This window comes from Pezoporus flaviventris, unplaced genomic scaffold (assembly GCF_033815535.1).
Source record: "Pezoporus flaviventris isolate CSIRO_AGI_PZ_B2104156 unplaced genomic scaffold, CSIRO_AGI_Pfla_v1 ptg000228l, whole genome shotgun sequence".
Classification (NCBI taxonomy): Eukaryota; Metazoa; Chordata; class Aves; order Psittaciformes; family Psittacidae; genus Pezoporus; species Pezoporus flaviventris.
Genome location: NW_026892776.1, coordinates 1,034,318 through 1,050,061, shown reverse-complemented (window position 1 = coordinate 1,050,061; position 15,744 = coordinate 1,034,318). Strand labels below are relative to the sequence as shown.

The 15,744-nt window shown below is 51.8% G+C and overlaps 1 protein-coding gene across 1 annotated transcript; it reads right to left on the bottom strand.

Annotated features, from left to right (window-relative positions):
• Nucleotides 1-11,660: 11,660 nt before the first annotated feature.
• LOC133262999 (potassium voltage-gated channel subfamily A member 3-like) lies at nt 11,661-14,756 on the bottom strand. The gene has a single exon (XM_061442542.1). The coding sequence runs from the start codon at nt 14,420-14,422 to the stop codon at nt 12,659-12,661; it is 1,764 nt and encodes a 587-aa protein (XP_061298526.1). The 5' UTR covers nt 14,423-14,756; the 3' UTR covers nt 11,661-12,658.
• Nucleotides 14,757-15,744: the final 988 nt, after the last annotated feature.

The window sequence follows — 15,744 nt, the reverse complement described above, 5'->3', positions numbered from 1 at the left end:
GCCGTGGTTACTGCCGGATCCCGAGGGATTTGCTGGCAGAGCTGGAGGATCCCATGGAGGAGCTTCCATTCCCTACCCCCTGCTGGCTGCCTCCGGGCAGGCATGGTCAGATGTGAAGTTAATGAGAGCCACCATCCCAATTAGCTTTGATTTGTGCAGACGCCTTTCACACCAGATTGATTTCACACCACGGGATGCTTCACCTCCATGAATCCCCGGCATCCCTCTGTCAAGCCTTGGCATGCCCAGCAAATCCCTGAGGGATCAGAGATCTGCTCCTTGGGCTCTCCCGGCAGCCCTGGTTCCCAACCCACCTCCCTCTGGACCTCGTGCTGCAAAAACCATTTCAAACCCCAGTGCCAGCAGCACCAGCCCTTTTCCAAGTCATTCATCCACAGCTCCAGTGACCATAGGGTTTCTACCATGCTGGGACTAAATGCAAACAAGCCCAAGGAGCAACGTCGCACTAAGGGCCAGATCCGTATTTGCTCTTCATTCCCCAAGGTGGGCAACCCAGCTTTGACTAAAACGGGTGGGATTTCACTCTTGTTTATCTCTCCCTGTCTCAGCCTGTTCTCCCCAGCCTGTACCAATGCAGAGCCCAAGAAACCTTCATCTTTGGGACCCCCAAATCCTGCTCCCAGGAACAAGGTCTTTCTCCATCACTAACGACACATCTGCCACTACAGAAGGAGGAATCCAAGCCAAGAAATGATCCATGTTTAAAAAGCAAACAAAACAAACGTAGCCTCACCAAAGCCAACACATTCCTTTAAGAAGCACATCATTTCCCCACCGTGAAGGGGATTTCTCAATCCTCATTTCGGCTGAAGTTTGCACTGGGGACAGCCAGAAAAAGAGGATGCTGAACTGCAGATAGGTCTGGAGCAATCCCAGCCCTGAACGGTGCCTCAGAAACCCTCTTGGTTCATCTTCAAAGCTCTTCTGCAAGGAGAAACACATGGTACAGACAGCTGGTTGCTTTGCCATGAATATTCCCTTGAGTTTTCCCATTTCAGAGCCTTCCTTCTATGTAGGTTGTTTATTTTTAAGTGCATCCTCACTTGGGTTGTGCCTTGAAGCATCCCACATGTGTCTCCTGTGAATGTTCCCCATCTCCTGCCCGGGATCTGGTTTGAAATGCAGGTAAACAGCTCTGCTCAGTGAAGGATCCAGGTTGTAGTGCTGCCCTCCAGGCAGAGTGGTCCTTGCTCCACTTTCCAGGTCTCCAGTGAAGACCTCAAGTCTTGTCCTTGGACATGGACCCAAAGCAATCAGTGACATGAATTCAAGAGTCTGCTTCACATGCCTCATGGTTTTGTCTCCCGCTACCTCCCCTTGGGCATCCTCTGCTTCAGAGCAAGCTCCAGCTCACTCTCCTTGGTCCAGCCCAAATTACATTCCCCAGACCATTCCTGGTCACTTATTGCAATGCAGACACAGAGGCTCCCGGCCTCACCTGAGTACCACAACAATGCTGTTGTATCACCTTGCTCCTTCAACAGAGTATGTGCCAGGTGGGTTTTAGTCTCAAAGCTGGGATGGAGGCAGCGTGCAGAGGCGGATGATGCTGGGGCAAGGACAGGGAGCCATCAGAAGAAACCATCAATCCCTTTGCCGTTTGCATTTATGCCTTTGCAGATGATTTATCCCTTTGCAAACCATCTATCCCATTGCACTGGGATAATATTTACTCATATGGTCCTAGGAAATGGATCTAGGTCCTAGGAAATGCAGTGAAGTTATAGAAACCCCAGGTTTAACAGCTTCACAGCCCAGTGTGGGCAACCCACAGCTCTTAACCCGCCACAGAGAAGACCTTGGCATGCAAAATGAAACAGCAACAGCAAAGGAGTGATGGGCTTCCTGTTTATTATAGTATTAGCAAGACAATACTATAATATTCCCTTGGGATTGAAGTACCCTGGAACAGCAGAGAAGGGCATATGGGCTCTTACGAAATTCAGAGGCACGACCAGCCAGGATCAGGTTTTTACACCTTTTCCACCCCTGGAGATCGCACTTTTCCTTAGCTTTTCCTGGAAGGATCCTGAAAGGAAGGCACAACTTGTTGACTGTTCAACACCATATTCCTCAGAATCAGTGGAGATGTTCCTTTCCTAATGAGGACTTACAATAAATCACAACCTTTGGTACAGCACATACCTACTCATGAAGAGCATTTACAGGAAAGTCAGGAAAATGGAACAGGAATTATTCACATCCCAGTGATGAAAACAGCCCGTGGCCTTCCACAGGGAACAGTGAGAGCGACTGAACTTCCCCCATTTCCCTCCCACCCCAAGCAAAACACTTGGACTGCTTATTAGCAGCTCTGGTTTATGTTTCCTTTTGGGTTGCTTCATCTTCCAAGAGATATTTTTAAATTCTATAAAAAAAGACTAAAATAATGTCCAAATGGTTTCCACCTCCCTCCTCCTCCTTCCTGGCTTTGTTCAGTCTCATTATATTGCACATGGTTTGAAGATAATCTTCTGGCTGCAAAGATGTTCCCTTCTACATAATGCACTTGTTAGAAAACCCAGATAACGTGGCAGGTATTTCATAGATGAAATATGAAATGGGTTTCACTGGGGAGGACAGATCCTGTGTCGGTCGGATCCACAGCAGCATCAGTCACCGTGTCCATGATATTCGCCATCTCCTTGGAGTCATTTGATTTCTCAACACACTCCTGAAGGTCCTAAGTTTGAAACTTCTTCTGTTATCTGTTGGGCAGAGCAAAGAACCACTTTCATACACAGCCTGGTCTGGGAAACAAGCAGCAACTGATTATTCTTTTCCCAAAGTAAAGTAAAAGAGATGCTGCACATTGGTCCCCTCCAACAACTTCCCATCTTCATTTCCCCACAAATAAAGATCTCATTAGAATTCTTTCACAGACTAAAAACAACACAGTCAAAGGGAGCTAAAGATAGAAAAAAGATTCATTAAATACATTCTGGTTCTTAACTATTATCTCGCATTAATGGCAAGTTCCAAATCCAGAATAATTAGAGCAAAGTGGGTTTTCCTCATCATGTTTTTATCTTAATCAAGCTGGGTTTCTTCCAACCTGATATGATTCACATGATATTAAGCAACTGGTTGATCTTACAGTGAAGGTGCTCCCACGGAGCTCAAACCTGAGACCCCATTTTGATGGAGGGATGGAGAGATGTAGCAAAGGGCAACAAAAAATCCCCCAACCTCTGCTGCTGAGCCCATGCAGGGCATGAATCCACCTGGTACCGCACCAGGTTTGCGTTGAAGCCTAATAACTCTCATGAAGAGAAGGCTCAGGGGGTACCTGATGGCTGCCTACAAGTGCCTGAGAGGAGGATGGAGCCAGGAGGGGCTGGGCTCTGCTCCCAAGGAACAAGGGATGGGACAAGAGGAAACGGCCTCAAGCTGCCCCAGGGCAGGTTTAGATGGAGCTGAGGAACAATTCCTGCCCCAGAGGGTGCTCAGGCATTGGAACAGGCTGCCCAGGGCAGGGCTGCAGTCACCGTCCCTGCAAGTGTTCACACAGCGTGGAGACGAGGCCTCAGTGCCACGGGTTAGGGGTGGCCTGGGCAGTGCTGGGAATGGTTGGACTGGATGAGCTTGAAGGGCTTTTCCAACCTCGTTCATTCTGCATGAATCTATGAAGGGACTCATCCTGACTCCTGCCTTACTCTAGTGAGATGCTCTGCTCTGCCTTTGAGACACTGAAATACTCAGAAACTTCATGCAACTGTTTACATCCCTTTTGTTTTCTCTGCCTTTAGTTCTCACCATGGCAACTGGAGCATCCCACCTCCTGCATCCGGGGCCATGCGCCTGCCTGTGGATGGGGCTTAGCCAAATTCCCTGGCGGTTTAGGCCTTGTATAAGTCATAGGAGTCACACATCCGAATTCTAGCCCTTTCACAGTTAATTTTCAAGTGGGAATTCGGAAAGCTTCCTATAGTGAAGTTCATCAACTATATTAAAACCAGTGTGCGGTGCACACTAATAAGATGAGCCCTACCACCAAACCAGATTACGTGAGCCAGATGCTTCATTGGCAGCCGGTGATGAGACAAGGGAAGAAAGGATCTGCATTCCCAGTTCAGAGCCCAGCCTAAGACACTGGGACGTGCCTGGTTCCAGCTCATCCCCAAAAATGAGCCTGTTTTCCCCAAAGGAAAAAGTGGGATAGTGTCCATGCACTGAGGAGGATGAGCCCTGTGCTCTGGATGTTGCAGGGATGATGTTGCAGGGATGATGTTGCAGGGATGCTCAAATCAGGCAGAGAAAGGAGGGAGGTGGGATTTCCCACCAGGAGCAAAGAATCCCTTGCAAGGCAGCATGGCACTTGGGGGAAAATAAGCTACCAAAAGGGCTTAATGCTCCTTGCGTGTGTCTCAGACCAGACAGTTATTCAAGCACTGGTTTATCTTGAAGTGCCAGAAGGACTGTTCATGGGCTTAAAGCTAACTGGTGTTTATGCTGTATTACACTGGAATTACCCTTCCCTCCCACCTGCCAGCAGGGAAAGGCTCCTGCTTTTCTGCAAAGCAATGATCAAGCTATTGGTTCCCTCAAGAAACACTGGAGCATTGCACAAATACAACCCAAATTGCACCTTCAGCTGGCTCAGGAAATAGCATTGGTTTGGCTGGGAAAGGGATGGCCGAGTTTGGGCTCTGCAGATGGAGTGGTAAATAACAATTTCCTCAACCTGGGCAAATAAGCCAGCACTTTGGGGCGTTCTGGTGCCTTTTCAGGCTGTATCCTTGCCCTGGTAGAAAGAAACCCCCAAATCCTCAGCCTAATGATGACGTTATTGCACTGAATTCAGAGAGACCCACAGTGGGAGTGAGAAGTCAGGAGCACTCAGGAGATACTGCTGCTCCTGCTCCTGAAGGGATCCAGATGTCTTCCCATCAAATGGAGGTGATGAAATCCTCTCCATTCCAAGAAAAACAGAGGATATTAAACAGCAGCCACAAAAATGAGATGTTTTTAAACCTATCAAGCCGGATAACTTGTATCCAAGCATTAGGAGTTGGCAAAGCAGCCTGAGAAACCGCAAGCATTGAGCATCTCTTGAGCCTCGGACCTGATTGAAATCCAGAAGACTGCAAAACAGCTCCTGTTGGGCCAGTTTGTTAAGGGATAAACAAAGTGACCTGCAAAAATGATGGCTCTGGCCATCTGTCCCTAATCCCAAACAATGTGCTGGAATGGCCATAATAGAGAATTAAAGAGGAAGATATAATTGATGCCAATCAGTGCAGTGTTAGGGAAAACAGGCCTTATCATATAACTTGATATCTCTTCTTCCCAAGTTTGGCCCTAAAGAGAAGTGCTGTGCAATGCTCTAAGGGAGCTGCATGACAGCTTGGTTAAGGAAAAGGAGCAATAAAGCCAAATTCCTAGGAGATATCCCGTCAGGATATCACGTCAGGTGATACCAAGCCAGGAAAGCAGCTGAACCCAGGTCACGTTCGCTGGTCCCCTTCTCCTTGGGCATGCTTTGCTCTCTCAGAGCATTTTGCAACCAGGATGGGAGAGGCATCACTGAAAGGTTTCCAGCCCCAGGGGAGAAAATCCCAGGCTTGTTTCAGACACTGCAGAAAGGAGATTTCCTCTTTTAATTCAGAGGCTTCTGAAGTGCAGAACATCGCAGACACCTGAAGGGTAAAGCACACACGCTGAGTGCCAGCACCCACCAATGCACACAGCAGAGGTAGAGAACCCCTCTAGCTTGCAGTGCTACACCCGGACTCACAGCAAACTCCTTTCACACCCCTCCCACAAGCTCCACTTTGCAGCAGGCAGGTTCATTTTAAGCCCAAACTTCCTACGTCTCATTTGTGACCTGCTGCAACAGCTTGAGGTTCAAAGCGTTGCGGAGCTGCAGCTCCAAGCAGAGAGCAGCGAGGAGGAAGAAGAGGGATTTCAGTTAGGAACGCACAGAGATTTCAGGAGAAATGGGCCATAAGGATGGAAAAGCAAGTGCAAAGATGCGAAGTGAAGGAATCAGAGGAGAGGAGGATGATTATGGGGTGGGAGCTGTAGGGCAGAGCTGGCATTCCCAAGCTTTCCTCCAGCTAAGGAAAATAACTGCAGTTCCTGGGGTATCAGGGGGAGGATCTGAAGGCTCCGCCAGCTTCCAGAAAGCTGAACTCCATAAAGCCTTGGAGGATTCTTTACTTCTTGCTCTGTGTTTCAAAACTGCCTCCTCCTTCCGCAGTGTGCGAACACTTTGTGAAGCTGCTCAGTGCCATTTACAGGTGGGGAAACTGAGGCTCGGAGGAGCTGAGCTGCCCAAAGCCACCCAGCAGAGCAATAGCAAACACTGCAGGGCTCCCCCCTCCAGGTTTTGGGTGCAGGTACACACATTTTCATGGACTAGCAGCCCAAATCCCTCCAAGCAGCACAGCAACCCCCACCATCCTGCACCGCACTCAGCGCCTTCATTGCAACCGAGTCAAACAGCAAACACATCTCTCTGGGAATGCAAAAACCACTTTGCAAACCATCCTGTCCATGCTCCGCCGCAACCTTTGGCTTTCCATGAGAGCAAGACACCAAGCAGAGACCCTGCTGCTGGCCACCCTTTTCCTTCATACAGAATCCCAGGAATCCCAGCCTGGTTTGGGTTGGAAAGGACCTTAAAGCTCCTCCAGCTCCAACGCCTGCCATGGGCAGGGACCCCTTGGAGCAGCTTGCTCCAAGCCCCTGTGTCCAACCTGGCCTTGAACACTGCCAGGGATGGGGCAGCCACAGCTTCTCTGGGCACCCTGTGCCAGCGCCTCAGCACCCTCACAGGGAAGAAATTGTGCCTAATATCTAACATAAATCTCCCCCTATTTAAGTTTGAACCCATCACCCCTTGTCCTATCGCTGCAGTCCCTGATGAAGAGTCCCTCCCCAGCATCCTTGCAGTCCCCTTCAGACACTGGAAGCTGCTCTGAGGTCTCCATGCAGCTTCTCTCCTCCAGGCTGAACAGCCCCAGTTCCTCAGCCTGGGCTGAGCCGTCAGTGCTTCCGCCACGATGGAACCATGACATAACCCCAAAGGATTTTCCGTATCTATCCATGAGGCTGCTTCACAGGAAGCAAAGCAAAGCAGCTGGTGCTGGTCAGCATCAAAAGCAAACTGATTGCACTCCGCATCCTTGCCAGCGAGAGCAGAGATAGCCACTCGCTAGTCTAGTCGTGCGAGCCACGCGCTCAAAGCCAGTCTTCCCACCCAGCATGTGTTAAACATGCTAAAAATGAAGAGCAACAACTGTAGAAAAGCAACAGACACGACAGAGCTTAAACATGCTCAGAAAAGCATCTGAATTACAAGGCTTAACGAAATGAATCATTCTTAAACAAACCCAGCAGCGCCGGCTGCCGTTGGCGGCGCTGAGCCGGGGTCTCGAGATCAGTGTGCAGCAGGGTCAGGCAAAGACTGTTCCCGTTATGAGCAGGGGAATACTGGCCATTGGGAAGTGTTTCAGCTGCTCCCAACCCGAGTGACAAGCTGAACGAGATAGGAGACATGTTTTAATCTACTTGAGCACGTCTTGAGTCATAAGAAGGAGAAAGCTGACGGTGCCCTGCGGGGAGGTTCATGCGTGAAGGTTTCCCTGCCCGGCTGCAGAGCATCCTCAGCAGCAAAATCAGGCTCTGAGCGGTGATGAGACACAGACAGACCCTGAAACTTGTGCACCTCATGAGGCAGTGCCTTAAAATGGAAGGAAAAGCTCACAGGGGATTTTCTCAGAGCGTTTGTGCCTGAGTTTTGCCAGCAATAGGGATAAAACAGCTCCAGGTACCAGGGCAGAGTGGGACCGCACACACATCCCTCTTCCACATGGAGCAAGGTTCTCATGAGCAAAAATGGGATTTGCTGGGTGACAAAGAGCAGGATCGCTGATGCTGTCCCAGTGCAAAGCAGCGAATCCAGGCCCATCAGGTGGGATGAATGTTGCTTTGACAGAGATATCATTACTCATTTTCCTGTTTGGGGTAAAAGACCCCAGCTATGCACCCCCAGAGTCGAGCCAAGCATCCTGTTCAGACTACAGCTGAGGACCCACAGCAGGGAAGGGTGCAGAAGGGCAGTACCATCAGTAACAGAGACAATTCATAGGATATTTCCCTGCCCACAGCGCTCTATGATGTCCAGAAAGTCCCCATTTCCCTGCACCCATTGCCCATACAATGGCCTTTGCACGAGGCTGCCGGTGCACTGAGCTCTGCCTCCCAGAACATGCAGCAATTGAGACCGAAGGGCACAACGAGTGCCATTGGAATCCTGTTTGCTTGCGCTCCCAGCTCTGCTGCACACCCAGAGATCACTTGTTAAAGCATGGGCTGTGCTGGGAGCCTCCGTGTGCTCGCACCAGGATATGCAGATTTTAAAGGCTTGGCAGAAAGAGGGCTCCAAACTACACAATTAAACAGGTTCCGTGTAGAACACTCTCTGTACACACCAACCACTGCAAGAGACCCTTTCCCTGCCCTACAGCTCTGGCAGGAGACACCCTTCCATTGCAGGTGAGCTCTGCATGGCTCCTTCCCTTCTGCTGGGGAAGCTCCTTGTCTGCCCTTTGCCTCCGTTGAACTGTCCCTCAAGTGGGGATTAACAACAGAAACGACTTCTTCTGTCAAGTGATGGAGCAGGAACAACTGCCTGGGAAGAAATTTAACCCTCCTGGAGGAAAGAGGTATCTCCAGCCCTTGTTAGCATCCACACATAGGGTGGGATGGATCCTGCCCTGCTCCACCACAAGCACCTGAAGGGCTTCTGTTGAGCTGCAGAACAACAGAAATCAGGCCTAAAACACACACAAAAAGGGAAAATAACAAGAGAAAAAGGGGACAGTGCCAAAGAACCCAGTGGAGGGGCCAGGGTTAGGGTTCCTTTGTGTTCCCTGCACCCCCTGGTACCAAGGATGTGTTTTGAGGTGGCATCCAGGGCTGAAATGGGAGAACAGGTCCTAAAACCCAAGCAGAGGGAAAGGGACATTCACCTGGGAAAGGAGGTAGGAGCCTGTACAAGGCTCTCTATCACCCAGTGCCTATATATAAACTGAATATACAAAGCATCCAGGGGCTTCATCGCTGAGGTGGGATCTCCCTGCTCCCATCCCTTGGTGCCATCAGTGTCATCTTCTCTCTTATACAACAGGTAGGAAGGACATGGGAGGAGGAGGAGGGCATTTCGGAGAGCATCCCTGCCACGCTGCACATGCAAACAACAAGCTGAGGACCCCACACACAGTCCACACGCTTCAGGGACCCTGCCTTCCCCCACTCGCTGCCTGTGCAATCTGAAATGTCAGCCAGCAGCTTTCAGTAATGCACTTTCCTCCATCTAATGTAATAAGCTGAGGCTAGGCAAGCCCTTCTCCTTGCAGACAGCAGGCAGGCAGCTCCACTAATATTAATCTCCTAATGCTGCCCCTCTAAGCACATTAGAAACAGTCGAGTCCAGCATGCTGCAAAGGCTGAGGCTCATCTTTAACTCCCCAGTGATGGTTAAAACAGTCCTAGCTCCTAATAGGAGGCACATTGCAAGAGAGCAAAGGAAGTTAAATAAGCAGCTGGCTGCAAAGAGAGCAATCTTTCCGTGATCTCTCCAATTCCTGGCACAGCACATGCAGGAGGCAGTTCAAGAGAGGCTGTCAGACTGAATGGTACCTAATGGAGCAGCACAAAGGGAAGAAGCAGACAGAAATGGGGCAGACCATGGGAAGCATATCCCTGGGTTTCCTCTGCCAGGTTTTGGGGTGTATCTTGAAGACAGAGCAGCAGTGATTCAATGGTGGTTAGTGACAGCATTTGGCACTGGGGCAAAACTGCCTTTTCATGGAATCACAGAATCCCAGACTGGTTTGGGTTGGAAAAGACCTTAAGATCATCCAGTTCCAACCCCCTGCCATGAGCAGGGACACGTCACCCTGAGCCATTTTGCTCCAGCAGATGAAGTGGTTTCTTTGCCACCTCTCCCAAACAGCATCTTTTGTTGTCAATCAGATCCATCGGGAATTATTCTGTCTTCACAAAGTAAGGCAGGGATTTGCCAGGAAAGCAAAGAGCAACCTGCAAAGTTTCTGCTTATTTTAGATGGCAGAGAAACCAAAATCTGCTGTGCCACTTCCCGGAGAACGTGTGGTTTCCTGCCACAGGGAACAGGCAGACACAATCCCAGGTGGGGCTGTTTCCACTGCTTTTAAACTCAAATCCTCCTTTTAGGAGTAGGACTGGGGGAGAGCTTTAACAACAGTACAAAGTGAGAGCTTGGAGGCAGGAATGACTGTCTGGCAGTGTAGGGAAAAGGCACTCTGGGGTGTTCCCAGTTGTCCCAGAAGGGATCCCAGGTTTATTACCTCCTGAAATGCTCCAGAGCATCTCCCTCATAAGGACCATTTGTTAGATCATTGAAAACTACAGTAACTCAAATAAAGCTGTCACATTTAGTCAAGAGGCTGCTCTGATGTTTTCCCTGGTTATAAGGGGTTTATTGACTGGGGTTAAGGCAGAGTGCTATAAACTGTTCTGATCCTTTAAGTGTGGCTAAAATCCCAGCTAAACTCTGATTCCGGCATGGACAGCATCCCTCAGGACAAATTCCCCTTTCCACACACATGAGAAAGGTTTGACTCATCTCCCTTTTCATAGAAGGTATTTACCAGCCCTGTGCAGGACACTGCCTTGAGGGAAACTGCTTTTATTCAACCCAAACCCCAGCAGAACAGAGCAGAGCCGAAGCCAAGGCACTGCCTTCAGCCTGCTTCGACGGCAGGGGTCAGATTGAAGCATTAAACGGCTGCAAAGTACCTTTTTAGCACCAGAACTGAAGAAATCCAGCTGCACAAAAAAAGTAAGCAGCAGGGTTTTCCTCCTGTGTGTAGCACTAAAAAAGCCAATATAATCAGAGGAGCTAGGGGATGTTATCCCACTTCAACACAGAAATATCCCAGAGCAGGAGGGGGAGTGGAAAAATAAAGCTAAGCAGTGGAAAGCACGAGGTTTGTCCCCAAAGCCAACATTACCTCATGGTGCTGTTAAACACTACCCCGTGCAAAGCTCACCTGATCCCATCAGATGTCCCGTGGCCCCTGGTGCACACGTAAGGATGAAGCCGGTGTGTTTATCCCGGCGGGGGGTTGGTTACTTTTCCATCCTGCTCTTTACACATCTGGTTTCCAAAAGCTGATGGAGTTCCTCAGCCGAGCTTTCCCGACTGCTGCTCGAAGCCGTTTCACATGGGATTTAGGGAATACACCAGGGCTCATGGGGTGCAGGGCGAGCTCTAGGCTGTTCTCGGTGCTTGCAGATGAGGCTCTATCCCCAAATCTCAGTGCCAAGGTGTGAGCTCCTCTGCAGGGAGCGCTGGGTCTGGGGTGTGCTTATTGCCTGTGGGAGCTTTATTCAGCAGAGGGAAGGCACACCGTGGCCATGGCCTGGGAATGGAGTGCTGGGATGGGGTCACGTCGCGTGGCCGAGCTGCGGGGTCCTGAGGGATGACGGGGCTGGAACCATCTGGAAAGGTTTTTTTGCGGGAAGAGCGAGGCCCAAGGGGGGATGGGAGAAGGGATGCCATGACAACCTTTGGGGGTTTCCCAGGAAACCAGGGTCGCCATGGCAACTGCATCACTCCTGTCCGAATCAGTGACTTCCGCTGGAAGGCGTGTTTGCCACTTTAATCTCCTTGCGATAAGCGGCTGCATCTCTCCCAAACCCAAAACACAAGGAGGAAATATCCCTTTGTCTCCAGCTGGGTTGTTGGAGGCTGCAGAGGAGCCCATCATGGATCCTGCATCCCCTGGTCCATGTCAGCATCGCTCCCTGTGCACCGTCAGCTCCTGTAACCATCCCCTTTCACCTCCCTCCTCCCTGTACCCAGACCCGCTGCACAGCCACAGATCTGATGCTGGATGAAATGATACCAAAGGGTTACAGAGGAAGGGAATTAAGAACAGAAAATGAGGGTTTGGGGGCTGGTTTTCTCTATTTCAATCAGCAGTGACTGCCCTTGGTCTCCGATCAGATTAGGATTCCCTGAACAATCTAAAGAAGGAGAAAGGGAATCTGTGATGTGCCCGTAGCAGCACATCACGTTTTGATGTGAAGCATCATTTAGCAATGTGGTAACGGAGGCTCTGCAAAATTAAATGGTCATTTCCTCCCACCCCCCCTTCCAGCACGCTCTGCAACATGATTTCCTTGTCTCCCCACCCAGTCCTGGGCTGTTAATCCAACAAGTGAGTTTATGTGATGGAAGGGAAATCAGCTACACGCTGCCTTAGGAAAAGAGGGGGAGAAATCCAGGAGCAAAGCGAGAGGTCCCCAAAGCCGAGAAAACAAAAGCAGCCCTGCAACACGTTGCAGAACAACCACTTGTTTGGGCAGCGAGTGGGTTTTGTCTTCATCTTCCTCCTCTTTTACCTTTGCGCCGTCCTCTGGAGAATCTGAGATCTTTATTTGGCTCTTTAGAAAGGAAGGAGCTAAAAAAACAAACGTCTAAACCCGAGGGCACACAGAGACCGACGATGGTGCATGTTCCACACGACACCGAGGACACAGTCACTTTGCATCGTTATTGTTGGTTTGATTTTCTACCTCACCCTCAGATTTTGTTGCTGTTTGGTTGGGTTCGGGTTAGGGGAGGGGGGGGTGCTGATTTTTAAACATCCGTAAAGATCTTTTTGATGTTCACACAGTTGGGATTGTTCGTGGTTGTGCAGTTGCCTGTTTTAAAGGCAGCCTGTTTGAATGCACTGTGGTTGATCCCCCCTTCCTCGATCACCATGTACTCAGACTTGCTGAGGGTGGAATTGCTGCGAGCCTTCCTCATCTCCTCGCTGGAGGAGAGGTGCTGGCAGCTCCCGACGTGCATGTACTGGGCTTGCTCCTCACCTTCTGTCTCCCGGTGGTAGAAGTAGTTGAAATTGGAGACTATGACAGGCACGGGAAGGGCGATGGTCAGGACCCCAGCGATGGCACAGAGAGACCCCACGATCTTGCCCCCAATGGTGATGGGGTGCATGTCCCCGTAGCCCACTGTGGTCATGGTCACCACTGCCCACCAGAAGGCATCAGGGATGCTACTGAAACCTGAACTGGGGTCATCAGCTTCTGCGAAGTAAACGGCGCTGGAGAAGAGGATGACGCCGATGAAGAGGAAGAAGATGAGCAAGCCCAGCTCCCGCATGCTGGCCTTGAGGGTCTGCCCCAGGATCTGCAGCCCCTTGGAGTGCCGGGACAGCTTGAAGATACGGAAGACCCTGACCAGCCGGATGACTCTGAGGATGGCCAAGGACATGGCCTGCTGGCCGTTGCCTTGCCTCTCAGCCAGCTCGGTGCCCAGCGTGATGAAGTAGGGAATGATGGCCACAATGTCAATGATGTTCATGATGTTCTTGGAGAAGGTGGCCTTGCTAGGGCAGGCAAAGAAACGGACCAGCAGCTCAAAGGAGAACCAGATGATGCACAAAGTCTCCACCACAAAGAAAGGGTCGGTGAAGGATGACACCATGGAAGTAGCCGGGGATGAGGAGTTGGTGAAGACATCAGGTTGGAGAGGACCACCACCCATCCCAAATGTCCCCCCAGTTCCCTCATAGTCGTGGTCATCCCTGAACTCTGGCAGGGTCTCCAGACAGAAGATGACAATAGAGATAAGGATGACCAGGACAGAGACGATTGCAATGCCTCGGGCTGGCCCAGAGCTCTCGGGATACTCAAAGAGGAGCCACACTTGGCGCTGAAACTCCTTATCGGGAAGCGGCCGCTGCTCCTCTCGAATGAACCCCTCATCCTCCCGGAACTTCTCCATGGCCTCCTCCCCCAGCTGGTAGAAGCGGATCTCCTCGGAGAAGATGTCGATGGGGACGTTGACGGGTCTCCGGATGCGCCCACCCGACTGGTAGTAGTAGAGGATGGCATCGAAACTGGGCCGGTTTCGGTCGAAGAAGTACTCGTTGCGCAGGGGGTCGAAGTAGCGCATCCTCTTCCGAGGGTCCCCCAGCAGCGTCTCGGGGAACTGCGCCAGGGTCTTCAGCTGGGTCTCAAACCTCAGCCCCGAGATGTTGATCACCACCCGCTCGCAGCACTCGTGCTCCCCCCCGCCCGCGGGCTGACCCGTGGGGACGGCGGCCGGAGCCTGGGGGTGCTCGTAGCGGTCCCCCCCGAGCGCAGGGTGAGGATGCTGCTGCGGCTCCTCCAGCAAAGGGTCGCCGCCGCCGCCGCCTCCTCCCACCACGGTCATGCTGCCTTCCTCCCCTTCGTCACCTTCTCCCTCCTCTTGCTCGGGGGCCGGCTGCGGGGCGGCGGGGGGCAGCGGCTCGGTGTAGCCCAGGTTGTGGTGGCTGCTGGTCGAGCCGCCCCGCGGATGGCGGCTGCAGGAGGAGGCAGCCGGAGAGTGGAGCAAGCTCCGGCGCTCGTCCATAAAGGTGTGGGGCGGAAGGGGAAGAGGGGCGGAGGAGCGGAGAGGCGGCAGCGAAGCCTCTTCTTCCTCTTCTTCCTCCTCTTCCTCCTCCTGCGGGCGGAGAGCGAGAAGCCGCCGCTCAAGTGCTCCGGCGGCGGCCGCTGCTCTGAGGAGCGGAGGCTCCGCTCAAATAGTCCGCCCCCAGCGCTGGCGCCGCCCCGATCAGTCACGGCTACAGAGACACCCACAGCACCCAGACCTGCCCCACAGCACCCAGACCTGCCCCACAGCACCCAGACCTGCCCCACAGCACCCGGCGCTGCCCCACAGCACCCTTCCCACTGCCAAGCTCCCGGAGCATCCTTTGGTGCTCAGCGCGTTGCGAGCAGGCAGAGGTTTCATCCCTGGCAGAAGCACTGCCTGGGAAGAGCGCTCCTGCCCTTCCCATGGGAAGGGGAAATGTGATTTTTCTTCTTCATTTCGGTGTCTGCTGTTGGTTTCCACTCCCTGTTTCCAGCCGTGGTGGGGCTGTGGGTGAGGGAAAGCTGCAGCCACAGCCACAGCCATCAACAGTTGCTCTGAATCAGTGTTTTGACTGGTGCTGGGGTATTTGTTTGCTGTACAGAAGACAGAGCGTGTGCCTGTGTCTGCATGCACGTGTGTGTGTAAACATGCATGTGCATGTGTGTGTTTGCACACGTATGTGTGTGTGCAACCCCCTGGGAAAAGAGAAGTGAAGCTGAGCCAGCCTTCAGCCTGATCCCAAACCTGCATTTCAGGTTTCCTGAAGGAAGCCAAAAGGCTCTGAGTTTTGCTGTTTCCTCCCTTCAGTTGATCTGATGGAAACAGTTCAATTCTGGTCAAAAGGGTTGGGTTTTTTTGGCTCTGCAGGAGCCAGTGCTGGAAAATACTGCATCCCCTGGAAATGTGCTCCAGGGACAACTTCTGATCCCTCCACCCCCAGTGGTTCCCTGTTTTCCCACACCCCAACAGCAGAAGTGCTTTAATGCCCATCCACATGCCAAGTGGGATTTGAGCAGCTCAGTTTGCTCCTGGCTTTGGGAAAGAGCTTGACCATGAGAGTTAGAAAGAGGCCGTGCTGCCATTGCTATTTGATAGGAAGGCTCTGCAGAGGAATCTGTACAGCCTGGATCCATGGCCTGTGGCAAATGGGATGAGGTTCAAGAAGGCAAAGGGCTGGGTCCTGCACTTGGACCACAACAACCCCCTGTAACGCTCCAGGCTTGGGAAGAGCGGCTGGAAAGGGAGCTGGGGGTGCTGAGTGATGGAGCTGAACACGAGCAGCTTGTGCCCAGGCAGCCAGGAAGCCCCCAGCATCCTGG